Here is a 13,939-nt window from a genome sequence, read left to right as displayed (position 1 = left end):
ACTAATGTTTACAGAGCCTCAGAGCTATGACAAAAAGTGACATAAGCTAGGAAATTGAGGAGCTAGAGGTAGTTTTTCATTCTAGATGTATGCTACAGAGCTCCTGGTTTTCTACAAAGTCTGGATTTTTAAAGATAAAGTTGGCTATAATTTTCAACTGTCTGGCTTTTTATACCATCAGTCACACTGTTATTTAAACAAATGTCTTTGAATTTCCTTAATTTAAAAAAAACTGACCCTTTGGTTAATGGCAGTTGTAAAATAATTATTGTTTCAGCAAACAAATTGGCTTCTCCACCCACTGACCTCAATCCTGTGTGTACCACAGGCAAGCAAGAAAGGTACTGTGGAGACTGAAGCCTCATGCTGGAAGCTAACTATTTTCATGCTTTCTACCAGGCTGACCCTTCCCAAAGGTCAGGATTTTGATCTTTATTTTTATCCCCTCATTTAAAATGGCCTATGTTGAGCTGTTTTAAAAAAAAAACTGATGGTTGCCAAAGTTCCATTAGTAAGAAAATAACATCCAAGTGTATGAGATATAAACAGACATGCAGCAGGTGATAAATTAAAGGCAAGTTGGGTGGACAAAGTTTTACACAAGACTCAATTAATGATACAGAGCGTAGTGAGTGTATTTCCCCAGTGAGTGGAACAATGGATGGATGGATGGATGGATGGATAGATGGAGGGACAGATGATAGACAGGTGAAGAAGTACAAAGATAGACAGACAGACAGACAGATAGAGGCAGACAGATAGGTTTTAATTCCAAGTAGGTTGGATTCTGATAGGCTCCTCAGTTTAGTAAATACCCTTTGTATTAAGTGGCATATGGCCACTTGTTCAACTGCCAATAAAAACTGTTTCATGGCTTCTAAGTAAATAGTAGCCACAATAAAAGAAATGCCTCAGGCTTTTCTTTAGCAAGGGCTCTATCTGCCTTCCCGTTGAACATGTCTCCTCTGGCAGGTGCTGCTGGGGTGTGGAGACCAGGATGAAGAGGTGGCTCTGCTCTTGACGAACACGTGGCCAGACCATGCAGGAGCGTGTGAGAGTGCAGCAGACACAAGTTCGGGGAGGGCTGGGAGGAGGAGACAGACACCAACTCTGTGGAGAGGAGGGGATACCTGAGCTGGGTGTGACTCAGGAGGGTTTTCCTGGTGGCCATGGAGAGTATATGAGGGTGGGAAGAAGAAATGGCAAGCACTTAAGTTGGAAGGACAGTCAGCCAGCATGTGACAGGTCTTGGTACGCAAGTGACACTGAAGGCAGAAGCAGGACAAGGAATGCAGCCTCCAATGTCGGCCCCGGGGCCCTCCGGATAGGAGATGCTTCGTTTGTACAGACATTTAGTCAAGTACCTTTGCCATTACATTCTGCCAAGTGACCCTCATGACCATGTAAGAAGAAGGCCAATATTATTAAAAGATGGTTTATAAAAATTAAAAATTTATTAACCAAAATACCAGAAAAGCAAGCTATCAAATCAACCCTGTGCTTCAATACTTAAGGTCACTGTCGATCCAAAATGATCTGAAACTCATTCTGCAGGGTGTGTGTGTGTGTGGAGGGGGAGTATAACATGGAGCTGGACCTATCTCTCCATCACCAAAGAGCAGTGTGTCCATGATACAGCTGCTATTCCACTGGTGTCTAACAGTGGCACCCAGTATAGTTAGTGATGATTCAATCACAGCAGGGCTTCTAATAACGTACTCTTCTATATGCTGAAAAGGGATGTTCAGGATTTCTCATTAGTTAAAATTTGCATGTAAAGTCTCATCAGAAATAGTTTTTGCTGTTGCACTGAATCTTCACTCTTAACATTTAATTTATTTGAGAGACACTGCAAGAGAAAGCTACCTTCCTGATTAGGAATCAGGTGAGTGAGTCTTTCCACGACCCCCTTCTTTGATTAGGTCTAGGGTCTCCTAAAGGACAGATTATAGGAAGCCTGGCTTCTGTTGCTTTCTTCCTACATGCCACGTCACCCAGAGGCAATTATTTCATTTCCACTCTTTTCTTTCAGCCTTTCCCTTGGAGGTCGAGTTCACTGTCACAGTGTCACGTAACTTCTTGGCTAGACTATGTGCTCACGGTGGCTGGATGAAGGAAAGAGAGATGGAGGGGACCAGGCTATGTGGAGAGATGCCACAGGGGTCCTCACACTGGTTACTCTTAGACCACTGTGGGGAGACTCCAAACCAAAAAACAGTAACTCCACACCCCTGCCCGCTGCCTAGACTCTGACTGCATCTGTTCAGGGTGAGGCCCAGAGGTTAGGATTTTAGAAAAGATTGACAAGTGATTCTAAAGAGGGCTGGAGTGGAGAACACCCTTTAGCTCTAAAGGAGGTATACGATGTGGCAGCTGCCATCAAGACGTTTCATTCTGGCTGGGAAGAAAAGACTCAAAAGGAGGACAACTTCAGCTACAATCACTAAGTACATCTTTGTACCATCACTAAGTACAAATTGGGTGGTGAAGTCCCAGGGCCCTGGGATGGCCAGAGCATGGAGCCCAGCTGGGGCAAGGCAATGCCCCTACCACCAATCCATCAAGAGCCTTCAAGGTGGGTTCCATCCTAGGAGCTTCCCTTCTTGCCTCTCCCTAGCCTGCTCTTCCTCATCTTGTCGGGCCCCGAAATCCTTCATGACCATGTCATATCTCAGCCCAAAACCTCCAAAGAACTTTGAAGAGCTGGTGGAACAGAGGTTGAACTTTATCCAGCAATGCCGGCCATGCTTTTTGCTGCCCAAACATCCCAATCTGTTTCCTCACGGGTTTGTGCATCAGTCACTCAGCTTGAGACACCTTTTTCCTTTGTCTCACATGTTTCTGATTCCTTTTTATCCTCCTGGTCTAGTGCTCAGGCCGAGTTCTCAGGAGCTTCCCATGGTCCCATCCAGCCCAACCTCATTTGCTTCGAATACAGCTTGAGCATCCCTAATCCAAAAATCTAAGACTCAAGAGGCTAACTGGAAACTTTTCAGAGGTGATATGATTCCAGAAACGTTTTAGAGGTGATATGATCCCACTCCTGACTTCATGTGATGAGTTGCAGTGAAAATACAGGCATGCTAAAAATATTGTATGAAAGTACTGTCAAACAACGTGTGTGTGTAAATCAGCTCTTCGTTGCTATAACAAATATCTGAGATAATCAAATTACAAAGAGAAAAGGTTTATTTTGGCTCACAGTTTTAGAGGTTTCAGTCCTTGATCAATTAGCCCTATTGCTTTTGGACTGTGGTGGCATTGTGGTGGGGGTGTGTGGTGTAACAAAAGTTCCCTTCATGGCCAGGGAGCAAAAGAGAGGAAGAAGAAGAGAATAAAGGTCTCATGATCCCCTTCAAGGCTGTGCCCCATGTCCTGAAAGCCTTTCGGGCCCACCTCTTCAGAGTTGTAACAGTAACTCTATGGGAACAAAGCCTACAAAACATGGGCCACATCCAAATTGTAGTGGTAGATAAGGTGTATATGGAACATAATGAATTGTATGTTCAATTTGGGATCTATCCCCAGGACACCTCATTACGTATATGCAATTCATTCAAAATCAGAAAAATCAAAAGTAGGAAGCATTTACGGCCCAGCATCATTTTATTAACTTTGCAACTCTGACCACAATCCAAGCATTTTGTCAGCTCATTATTAACTTGTGCTTTCTCTGCTAGAGCGGTCCACAAAGACAGAAGCTCTGTCTCACTCCTTCATATCCACACTGTGTTTCCCAGATATGTGGGTATAGCGGTGACATTTCTGTGTATACAAACTGAGAACAGTCAGGTAGAAGGTGAGGATATAGGAGAGGTGAGAGAGAAGCTGGGGATGGAGTCAGGTACAGCCAGTTACTAATAGCAACAAATGTCAGGACTTGAAGTTCCCACCTGTCAAAGTGGAAAAACTGTGCTGTGACTGAATGATTCAGGGCTAAGAGTGGAATCCCGATTCTAAAATCCAGTCATGAGGCATCATTGTAGTCTTGATACGTAATTAGAAGATTAAATATTTAGAACAAATTGATTTATTTGAGGAAATTAAAACTGTAATTTTTGTATGATAGCTTGGTATTGGCGAATTATCTTCTGAAAAAAAAGTCCACAGATACCTTATACCAGATAGTAGGAAGACCTGACTACGTCTTTCTGAAATTGTAGCTCCTCTTGGCACACACGTGTACACATATATATCAAAAGTTAAACGAGATTACTGTTTCACAGTGTGCTTTACAAAGCTCATAGTGCTTCACAGAATAGCAGAGCATTTGAAAGGAGTTCTGTAGACTGTAACATGTTAGCGTTACTGGCACAAGAAAAAGAACTAGCTACATGGTCAAATGGGACAACGGCTTTGCTACTCTGCGATCTTTCCTCTAACCACAATCTCTCTGGAAGAAGAAAGAGCAAAACTCTTCCAGATTGCAGAAAGATGTGTCTGAATTTTACTGGATTATCATTTTAAAATTTAGAAGGCCTTTTCTCAAAATTTCTATTAATGACTCTAATATTATCATACCCTTCAATGAAAATTTTAAGTCGTTTTTTATAGTGGTGCCAGATTTCATAAGTGAACTCTACCAAACAGTACTTGATGTTATACTCTGTCAAAAATGTATAAATGTTTTAAAAGAAACACTTTCAGTTACATATTTTTCTTACCCATATATTGACTTCTACTCAACAAAGTATTCAGATCTGTGATGGGATTGTCTTGGACACCGATATTTCAAAATGAACTTCCTTTTGGAAAAACTGCTCAAAATTAATTAAATGGCATATTTGATTTAACTTTTAAAAACACATATACTTAATACAGAACAAGCATTGTTCTTGATGTTGCACAAGATGTGAAGACCTGGAATCCCCATTCTCAAAGCAATATGACAACATACAAATACTCTGTTGACTTTGTTATTTTTGAGAAGTACTAGATTTATTTATAAAGCACTGACTTATATATTGGTGAATTCTTACTTGGCCTTAGTATCCTCATGTATAACTTATTTTCTCATAGTGATTGATGGGTTTTTTTATTTTACAGTGTTGGGAATTGAACATAGAGCCTTTGCACTGAGCTATAAGCCTAGCCCTTTTTTATTTTTTTAAGACACAATCTTACTGAGTTGCCTAGGCTGACTTTGAACTTAGGATCTGCCTGCCTCAGCCTCCCAGAGAGCTGGGATTACAGGCCACTGATTGCAAGTGTTAATGATGCAACATGTGTAAAATACTTCACTTAGTGCCTAGGGCATAGAGGCATTCAAAAAAGTTTTCCTTCAGAGACGTTTTATATTTAGATGAATATAATTTGCCTTTGTTTTTGGTATATTATTGGTGCCTAGTTTACAAAAATAGAACTTTGATATTACCTTTTTTATATACAATATCTCATATCATTAATTTTTAATAATTCATTTGAAATGTTCTCTTTAGATAAATAAAATAAGTGCATAACTCTCAATCTCATAGCAGTAGTTGATTTCCATTCCTACACTAGCAGGTTGAAGACCCGGCTTCTTTTTCTTCTTTCCTTCATCAAATGGTGATGCTAAAAAGCAATGAAATGCCCCCAAGGCTAGCAACAAGGAAGAAGAAGCAAATCATGGGTAGAGATGACATAGGTGTTCAATTCCAAAATAACCAAGCATTAATATGTATGAAGGTGAACAGTGTGCTAGTTATGAAGAATGGCTTCCTATTATTAGAAAACAGGAAGTTAATTTAGGAAGAATTCGAGAGAGGAAGCATAAGGTAAAAATAGAAAGCAAAAATGAGGAAAAGGGGACTTTAACAGTGATTCCCGAATTAGAGTATCTACCTCGTAACTAGATATCCCCCAAGGAAGCTGTGCTTAATACGGTTGAGAAATGCTGCATTTTATATTCCACCTCAGGAATCACAACACATATCAGCACAGACAAGGAATTTTATGCTATTTCTAGGAGCACGTGTGTCCTTACTATGCTAAGAAACTTGTTTATTACTATTAAACTCAACAATTCCAAAAATTGTCTGAACACTACATTCTTCACGTGTGTATATAGGGAGTGTGGTTAATTAATTACTCATGAAATTAATATAAAATAGCATATGATTTAGAAAATGGGAGGTTATTGATTTTCCCCCTCAGCCTCCAAAATGCATTCTTGTTCATTTTCTGTATCTTTTCCAGCAGCTCTTTTGACTAAAGCCATTTGACAAGCATTCCTATTTATCTAGTGGTTGCAAAGAAAAAAACACTTTGAACAAATTACAGTGATTTGAAAATAACAACAAAAATGAAAACTTCATGTTTGAGCCAAATAACTTTGCCTGGCTTCTATTCATTCTTTAGACAAGTCTGTTAGTTTATTCTCAAAAATCAAAAGCACTCTATAATTACAATAAGAACCAGAAAGAAAATTCAGTGCCATTTGTAGAATACTTTTATGTTTTAACATAAATCTATTCTTCCTGTTGGTATTTTTCTTTTAAAGAACAGTGATTTCTATAATAATATTAGCACTTTTAAAATAGGTGTTCCAAAAAGCAAATTTATCAAATATTAATCTTTTGCTTAGAAAGAGATATCTTTACATGAATCCTGGGTGATTTTGAAAATACTTATTTTAATTAATCATATAATGCTCAGATACCACAATAAGCTTTACAATAAATTAAAATTTGTTAAATCTATTTGTTTCAGAGTTAATAAAATGTTCAGTAATAAATGTAACTGCTGTTCCAGAGAATAAGAATGCACTTTTTAATTAAGAAGAAAATCTGTTCTAATTTTTTAATTTAATTTTTTAGAAGAGCTAGCAACATTACATTTCTCAACATCAAGACCAATGATCATCCAACCAAAGAATCCACACACAAATACACATGGAAATATATACAGTACAGGCAAGTGTTTGTGTACATATTATGTACGTACATATGTATGTGTATATATAAAATGTTATATTTTGCCAGGTGTGGTACACCTATAATCCCAGCAGTCTGAAAAGCTGAGGTTGGAGAATAGAAAGCTGAACCCCAGCCTGGGCAATTTAGTAATTTAGCAGAATTCTATCTCAAAAGATAAAAAGTGCTGGGGATATATCTTGGTGTGAAGGCTCTGGGTTCAATCCCCAATACTGAAAATTAGCTTACTAACTAAATATAACAACTCTTAACAGTATCATGGTTAACCAAACTATAGACAATAAGAACGTAATATCACCAAAGTAGGGGAGAAAGGGGAAGCATTAAAATTGCACTGAATTAAGTTTATAGACAAAGTCAAATGTTCTAGGAAGCCTCTTTCAAAACATGTCAGTGCCCACAAGAAGTCGTCTCCAGAGGGACCCTTTCTCTTAAGCCACTGTTATCAGCTGTCCAGAAAGTTAGGCATGACGCCCTGAGCTGCTGGGGTAGATTTCCCTGTTAAAATTTCCAAATAGCTTGAATTGAAATGTCTTTGCATTTATATTTATTTTCTTATGGAACAGCCTGGTCTATTCCCAAATTATTTCAGTGCTTAGAGGCATTTTCTCTGGGCTTAGTCTTATTTCCATCTGTGTTGAAGGATGAAGTATTTGAAAATCTCCTTTCTCTACCCTAGCCCGTGGGATCTTCCAAAGGCTGAGAGGAAGCATTAGCTGTCACCGAGTTTACCAGGCCAAAGTAAACAAACATATGTAAAACAGAACAGAATTTTAAACTGTATAAAAATCCAAAGAAACCATCCAGCCTTCCTTATCTTAAATCCATGGTCAGGAAGGAGTCGTGCGTGTGTGTGTTTGTGTGTGTTGTATATTCCTTTCAGTGTATTAAAAAGTCATCACTCTGGCTACTACAATGGCTAGTGGACAACACAGAAGATACTTCAAAACCAACAATCCCAGAATGGAAGTCATCATCTTTCCCTTAAAACTCAGGTGGTGTTCCATAGTGCAGATCTCTTGTCTTAGACCTCAAACTAGAAACCTCCAGGTCTCCTCTGACTAATCTACTTGTCTCTACCTCCATATCTGCTCACCATGCTCTACCAACACACAACCAAAGCGTCCAGCAATCCCCCCACCCAGTGCACCACCCACACCAATTTCCAATTATACTCCTCACATGGCCACCTGGCTGCTCACTTTTCCCACTATTATCTGCACTGCTTCCAAGAGCCATCCTGCTAGAGCATATATCTGTCATCAAGCAACCTGCTTCCGTGTTTGGATGGTTCACTAAATAGCCAATAGGCATAGAGTACTACCACATGCCAGCCGTGGTGGCAAAGCATGTACATCATTACCTTCTTTCCTCTTCACAACAATCCCGTGAAATTGGTTCAACTACTTTCACCACTTGCAGATGAGAAACTAATGCACATGGAGTGTGCATATCACTCGCTCATGGCCGCTGAGATGGCACGTGGCAGAGCCAGCATCCACCTAAGATGCTCCGTCACTCTTGCCTGTTCCATTGTGAACTTTACCTCTGTTTGCCTCCAGCTAATCCTTTGGCCTCTTTTTGCAGGGCACTGCAGACTGTGGGCTTCTTAGGCTCAGTGACTGTACAAGGATTGAAAACCTTTGAGCCTCTGGGATAGAATGGAAGGTGAAGGTGCAGGGGCTGCCACCTCCTCTCCAAATGAGAGCACTCTGAGGACCCACACAGGGTAACAGAAATACCTTGATCTCAAGTAAGGAATGATGAGATCAGTAAATGCTGTAGCACTTTTTAAAACAAGACTCTGCCCTGTAGAATATGGAACTTCATTTCAAAACATTGTGTTTCCGATCATCATCACACATTACTAATCAATGTTGCCTGGGCACCTCTTTTCACCGCTCATCCAGGATGAAGCTTAAGTGAGGCAACAGAGGGACACAAATGCACTAGCAGAATAACTTGACCAAAGTTAAGAGTCATGAGTTTGTCATTGAAAAGGACCAGCTAGCTGAGGTGTTATGTAACTTCTAAGAAAAAAACGAGCCACAGGAAAAAGAAGAAAAGCTTAGGTAGTGCTAAAATTGCCCTAACATATTCCACACACTCATAGAGTTTGATAAATATTTCATTGTTATTCCAGGAAAAGCTTTTAAAGGAATACCTAAGCCAGCAATTATGAGGAAGGGATGTCTCCTGCCCTGAGAGAGTGGGAATGTCAGCTCTTCGCTGCCCGGGAGCGATTGGACCAATTGCCAAGGCATGGTTGCTGAAAGGTACACACCCACTAAAAGGGCAGGGTTCCTAGTGGCTCTTTTTTCCTTATTTAACAACAAAACCACACACAAGTATGTCTCAAGTGGTGTTCTGAGGGATCTGAGTAAATCTGAGGCATTTGGCTGGTGTGTGTGTGGGGGGCCAGTCTTATGTTTCTGCCTAGCAATTACCCAGGCCCTGTGCAGAAATCCTTGCTGAACAGAGGCCTGGCTCCTTGAAAATGAGGGTCTGGTTGCTAGCATGGGTGCTCAGTTGTAGACTGCCAGGCTCAGATCTCCACTGCCTAAACCCACTTGTGATTAGAAACATGTAGGCAAATATTTAATGTCATTAACTAACTAAACTGGTGAACCTGCAGTGCTCCAAGTTAACGGAGCCACTCAATACAATGTTAAAGATATTTCAGGTTTTTGTTTGGCTCTTAATATTAAATGTCTTTCTTAGAGTGAGTTCATACAATTTCTTCAAATACGTGTGCAGTGAATGTTTGTATTTCCCTCCAGGGAGAAAGGTGCTTACATCATCCAAAAATGACCATGAAAAGTAATTTTTGATGGTCAATTATATGCTCTTTATAAGAAAGATATTATTTCTGAGCTATTCGAAAAATACCGTTTAAAAGTTCAAGGTATACATGTTTATATTTTTGATTACATTTAAAATTGGAAATGATATAGAAACTGCTACTTTAAAAGCCATTCTGCATAACACAGAAGTATTCTTAAAGCTTGTCAGTAGGCGAGGTATTTTGTTAATGGCATTAATAGCATAAACAAATATAGCTATACATGCTGCCAAAATTTATCCCCCAAAGCTATAGTCAGCCAGAAAAGAAATAACAGCCCTTCACATTTCTGAAGTCTACAAAAAGACTGCTACAGTAGTTTCTTGCCTTTTCTTAAATGGCCTTTAAATAAATACATGAGTCAGTGAAGAAAGGCACTTACTTGAATTAAAGTGATAATTCTTCCAGGATGTCAGTATAATTAATTGTGGGTGGCAGAAGTTTTAAATGAGTCTACTTTGGAAATCCTGGTTTATTTATTTATTTTTTACTCATCCTCCTGCTGTAATTAGAGCAGCTTTCCCTTGATCTTCAAATCATACCATGTCACAGAACATCAGACCTACATGCTTTTATGACAAGCCCTGGAGTGTTTCAATGACAAACATGGGGGCAGAATTCATCTGCATGAATCCAGCCCTCTTCCTACTACTATTACTACTACTACACACACGTGCACACATGCACACACTTGCCTTACACTTGTTTTGCTTCTCCTACCACCTTAGCATTTGCATTCCTAATATTCTACTGTTCCAGTTTATTTCAGTGCTGTCAGTGTCAAAGACAGAATGATTTCATCATGGAGTTTTGTTTCCGGTAAGCTGCATCATCAAACCACATGAAACACGCTGCCTTCAAAACCTCTGCCGGCCGATGCTACCTGTGCTGAGGACTAAATGGCTCAGTTTCAAAACCGAGCTGCTGGGCCCGCAGTGTGTGACCGTGGAGTGCAAAGGATGTGTCCTCTGAGGAGCACTGACTGCTGCCAAGACCGGCAGCCTCGCTGCAGCTGATTCCAGCTGAGTGACTGAACTAATGAGTTTTAGGAGACAGAGAATCCAGAACACAGGTGGGGAAATTCTGCAGTGAGGGTTGATCTTGCCAAAGTGGGGAGCCACCCCACTGTCTACACCCTCTAAAAGTTCAACACAGAAAAAAGTTCCACCAGAGAAGTAATTTTACGCTAAATAATTAATTAAAAATTAAATACTTGCTCAGTCAGGTTTATCCAGGTACTGGGTAAACATATTGAAAACAAATACATTTTTTAAAGCTACATGATTGACCACTAATTTCTGAACTCTGCAATGAAAGTATCAGAAGGTATTGAAACATTTCAACGTTGCATTCCAGCATAGAATGAGAGCATCAGACTAAAGAATTCTTATTTCACTGTACGCAGTGTTATATTTTTAAAAAAATTGTTTTTGTTCAGCTTGTTAACATCAACTCCATCTACCTTTCGGCACTGTTAGTCATAGTTTTTTCATTAACTATATGCATTTTTTTCACCCACTGTGCTAAGCACAAAAGGCGCCCACACCATACACCTCCTCTAGCCTAAAGAAAACAGTGCAGTATTCACAAAGGTGAACGCAGCATGATAATCTTCATTTCCAGTTCCTAAACTTCAAAGCAAATGCTAATTGCCTTCTGGACAATGCACTGGGACTAACATACTCCGTGCCTCCGGGTCTTGAACGCGGTAGTGAAGAACGGGAGCAACAAACAGGTAAACCTTCTGCAGTGAAGGATGCAGACTGCAAAGGAAGGCAGCAGCTAGGAAGAATCCAGTCCTGCTTTACCTACCGGCATTGTCCATGTCTCAGGAGTGGCGAGGCGAGAGCTGTAGCTGGCAGCCGGGAAGTCCTGGCTCCGCTGGCTAACGGAGCACCCTGCCCTTCTCTGGTTATCAGCCCTTGCTGGCAAACAGAGCATACTTCATGCACTGTCTGCAGGAGACACCGCCGGGAAATTTATATCTCCAAGGATGACAAACAGCCATTAGCTCCATTACAGGCTGATTAACAGAGACTGAGCCTATCAAGTGGGTACTTGAATCCCCTGGGGTTTCTACCTCTGTTCTAAGCAAAGGAGGGGGTGGGAAAAAAAAAGAAAAGAAAGAAAATCACTGCAATGTTGCACATTGTGTGTGTGTGGGGGGGAGTGCACATGCTATGTAAATCACAGTGGTTTCCAAAAGATGTGAGAGCAAAAGGGAGCAGGAAAAAAAACAGATAATGAAAAGGTAAAAAGGAATCACTAAAAATACTGCAATACATGATCCTTTCCCTGAGGTTAAAGAGGCTGCAGCCCTTATCACTGACATCAGTGAATGACTGGGCAATTTTTCAATTGAAAATGATCAACTGTTTTGGTGGTTGTTGGGGGAGGAGGGCAAGGGAGTAGCAGATAAAACATTTAAAAATAAAGACTATCTGATATCTCCGCTCCCTTTAAATGCTAAGAAGCTGAGCACTGCTGTTCTATTTTGGTTATGTTTTTATAATGATTACCTTTTCCAGTTGTGGTCAGAATTTCTACACACTTAATGTTTGAAAAATTTTTAAAGAGGTTTCAGTAAATGTCACTAATACTACAAGAAGTAATTGTCAAAAGAGGTCAGGGTAGGGGATTCTATGGTGTGTTACAATCTGCAGCCATCTAAGTAACAGAAACCCAAGGGTCATGAAAAAAAGTCAACAAATAATATGGGAAAAGCCATTTTACTTGTTTTCTGTAATTTGGTTATGCAAACAGGACCCTCAAAGACACCAAAAAATGCTTACAATGTCAGGGCACAGGGATGAACAGGGAATTGTTTCTCATCCTTAAAAATCACTGTATCTTTAAAATCACATGCCAAACCCTGTAGCTCTTGCCATATTAGATTTGGGGGGTGGTTTAGCTCAGTGGTTTCGCTGCCTGCTGCACAAGTGCAAGGATCTGAGTTTGATCCCTGGCCCCAAAAATAAAAAAATTAAAATTAAAAAAAATAAAATAAAATAGATTTTGGGGTCATACAATTTTGTTTTCTGCACTTTCTCACATACGGGAAAAAAAATTTGTAATGATCTCATGTGACCTACAATACAATGAATTCCCAGTACAAGAAGCTCTTCAAGATTTTTATTTTGACAAATTTTTAAAAAACAGCTCATAGGGTTATCAAACCTCCATGATTGCTAAACTCAAAAAGGAAGTTGTTTATTAAGCATTTTTTTATGCCACCGGAGTTCCTAGTGATAAACTACTTTCAAATTATTTATAACCTGGTCTTCATTGCAACACCTTCTGAAGTTAAGTATTTTTGTTTTTAATGTAACTTCAACTTTTCCTACAGATTTAAGGGTCTTTCAGAGTTAAAGCAAATACTTCCTTTATGATATCAGTGTTAACTTAGAAAGGTTTTCCTCAAAGAAAAGCTGAATTTCTCAGGGATTCTGCCCTGAATTTTTCATCTATGTTATTTTAATTCTGTGGCATGATTTTAAGGATCTATCACTCTATGAATTAAAATTTTTTTCCCATATTTTAAAAAAAGTGCATGACTCCTGTAAGACTGAGACCTCTGTGGCTTCCATACCTCCTGTCCTTGCCCTGATTAAGACCTGCCAGCTACCCAGAGTGAGTGTCGTCTGCCCAAAATGTAGGGCAAACTATTTTTGAGAAAAAAAAAGAGGATTTATTGGGAAAATAAGAAACAGAGAGAAGATATATCATCAAGTCTGAGGATTTGGTAAGGAATAGCTAAGAAGTCATGTGTTGGAATTGCATATTGTCTCTAATGAATGTACTTAGTTCAGCCTTCCCACAGTTCAAAATGTAACATTTAATCATTTTTATTAGTACAGTTAGTTCCCAAGTGCCAAATGTTTGTTTTGTTGATCAGTTTTTCTCATAAATACTGACCAGGTTTCAAGGATGACCCAATAATCACTTTTTGATGTGATTTATCTAAGATTCACAATTCCTTGTACACAATTCTAAAATCTAAAAAGGCTCAGAAAAAAAATCTCACGTCTTTTTTTTTTTGTAAAGATAGGCTCCAAAATACATTTGATGTCTCAGCCTGACTTGCATGTTATTTAAAATCTTTACTTGTCCCATTTAGAGTGAATAATCATATTTTGCTACAGAAATTTTCATGTTACAGATGATGAGAGTCTGCTCAGGCCAT

General features: G+C 39.5%; 1 protein-coding gene across 8 annotated transcripts in view; it reads right to left on the bottom strand.

The window, feature by feature from the left end:
* The window catches only part of Phactr2 (phosphatase and actin regulator 2), a 271,825-nt gene that overhangs the window by 174,014 nt on the left and 83,872 nt on the right, over positions 1-13,939 (bottom strand). The window contains exon 1 of one of the 8 annotated variants that reach the window (XM_004846038.4): positions 11,569-12,042. The exons of 5 other annotated variants lie outside the window; for them this stretch is intronic. In XM_004846038.4, the coding sequence (XP_004846095.1) occupies positions 11,569-11,581 (13 nt within the window). In that variant the 5' untranslated portion in view covers positions 11,582-12,042. Of the gene's footprint in view, positions 1-11,568; positions 12,043-13,939 lie in introns of those variants that run through there. 2 more of the 8 variants (XM_087190063.1, XM_087190062.1) reach the window with 2 other exon arrangements.

Source organism: Heterocephalus glaber, unplaced genomic scaffold (genome assembly GCF_053883595.1).
Source record: "Heterocephalus glaber isolate CG9 unplaced genomic scaffold, H.glaber_assembly_v1.0 deba00001550, whole genome shotgun sequence".
Taxonomy (NCBI): Eukaryota; Metazoa; Chordata; class Mammalia; order Rodentia; family Bathyergidae; genus Heterocephalus; species Heterocephalus glaber.
Note: the sequence above shows the minus strand (reverse complement) of the source record. Positions and strands in the feature narration are given on the sequence as shown.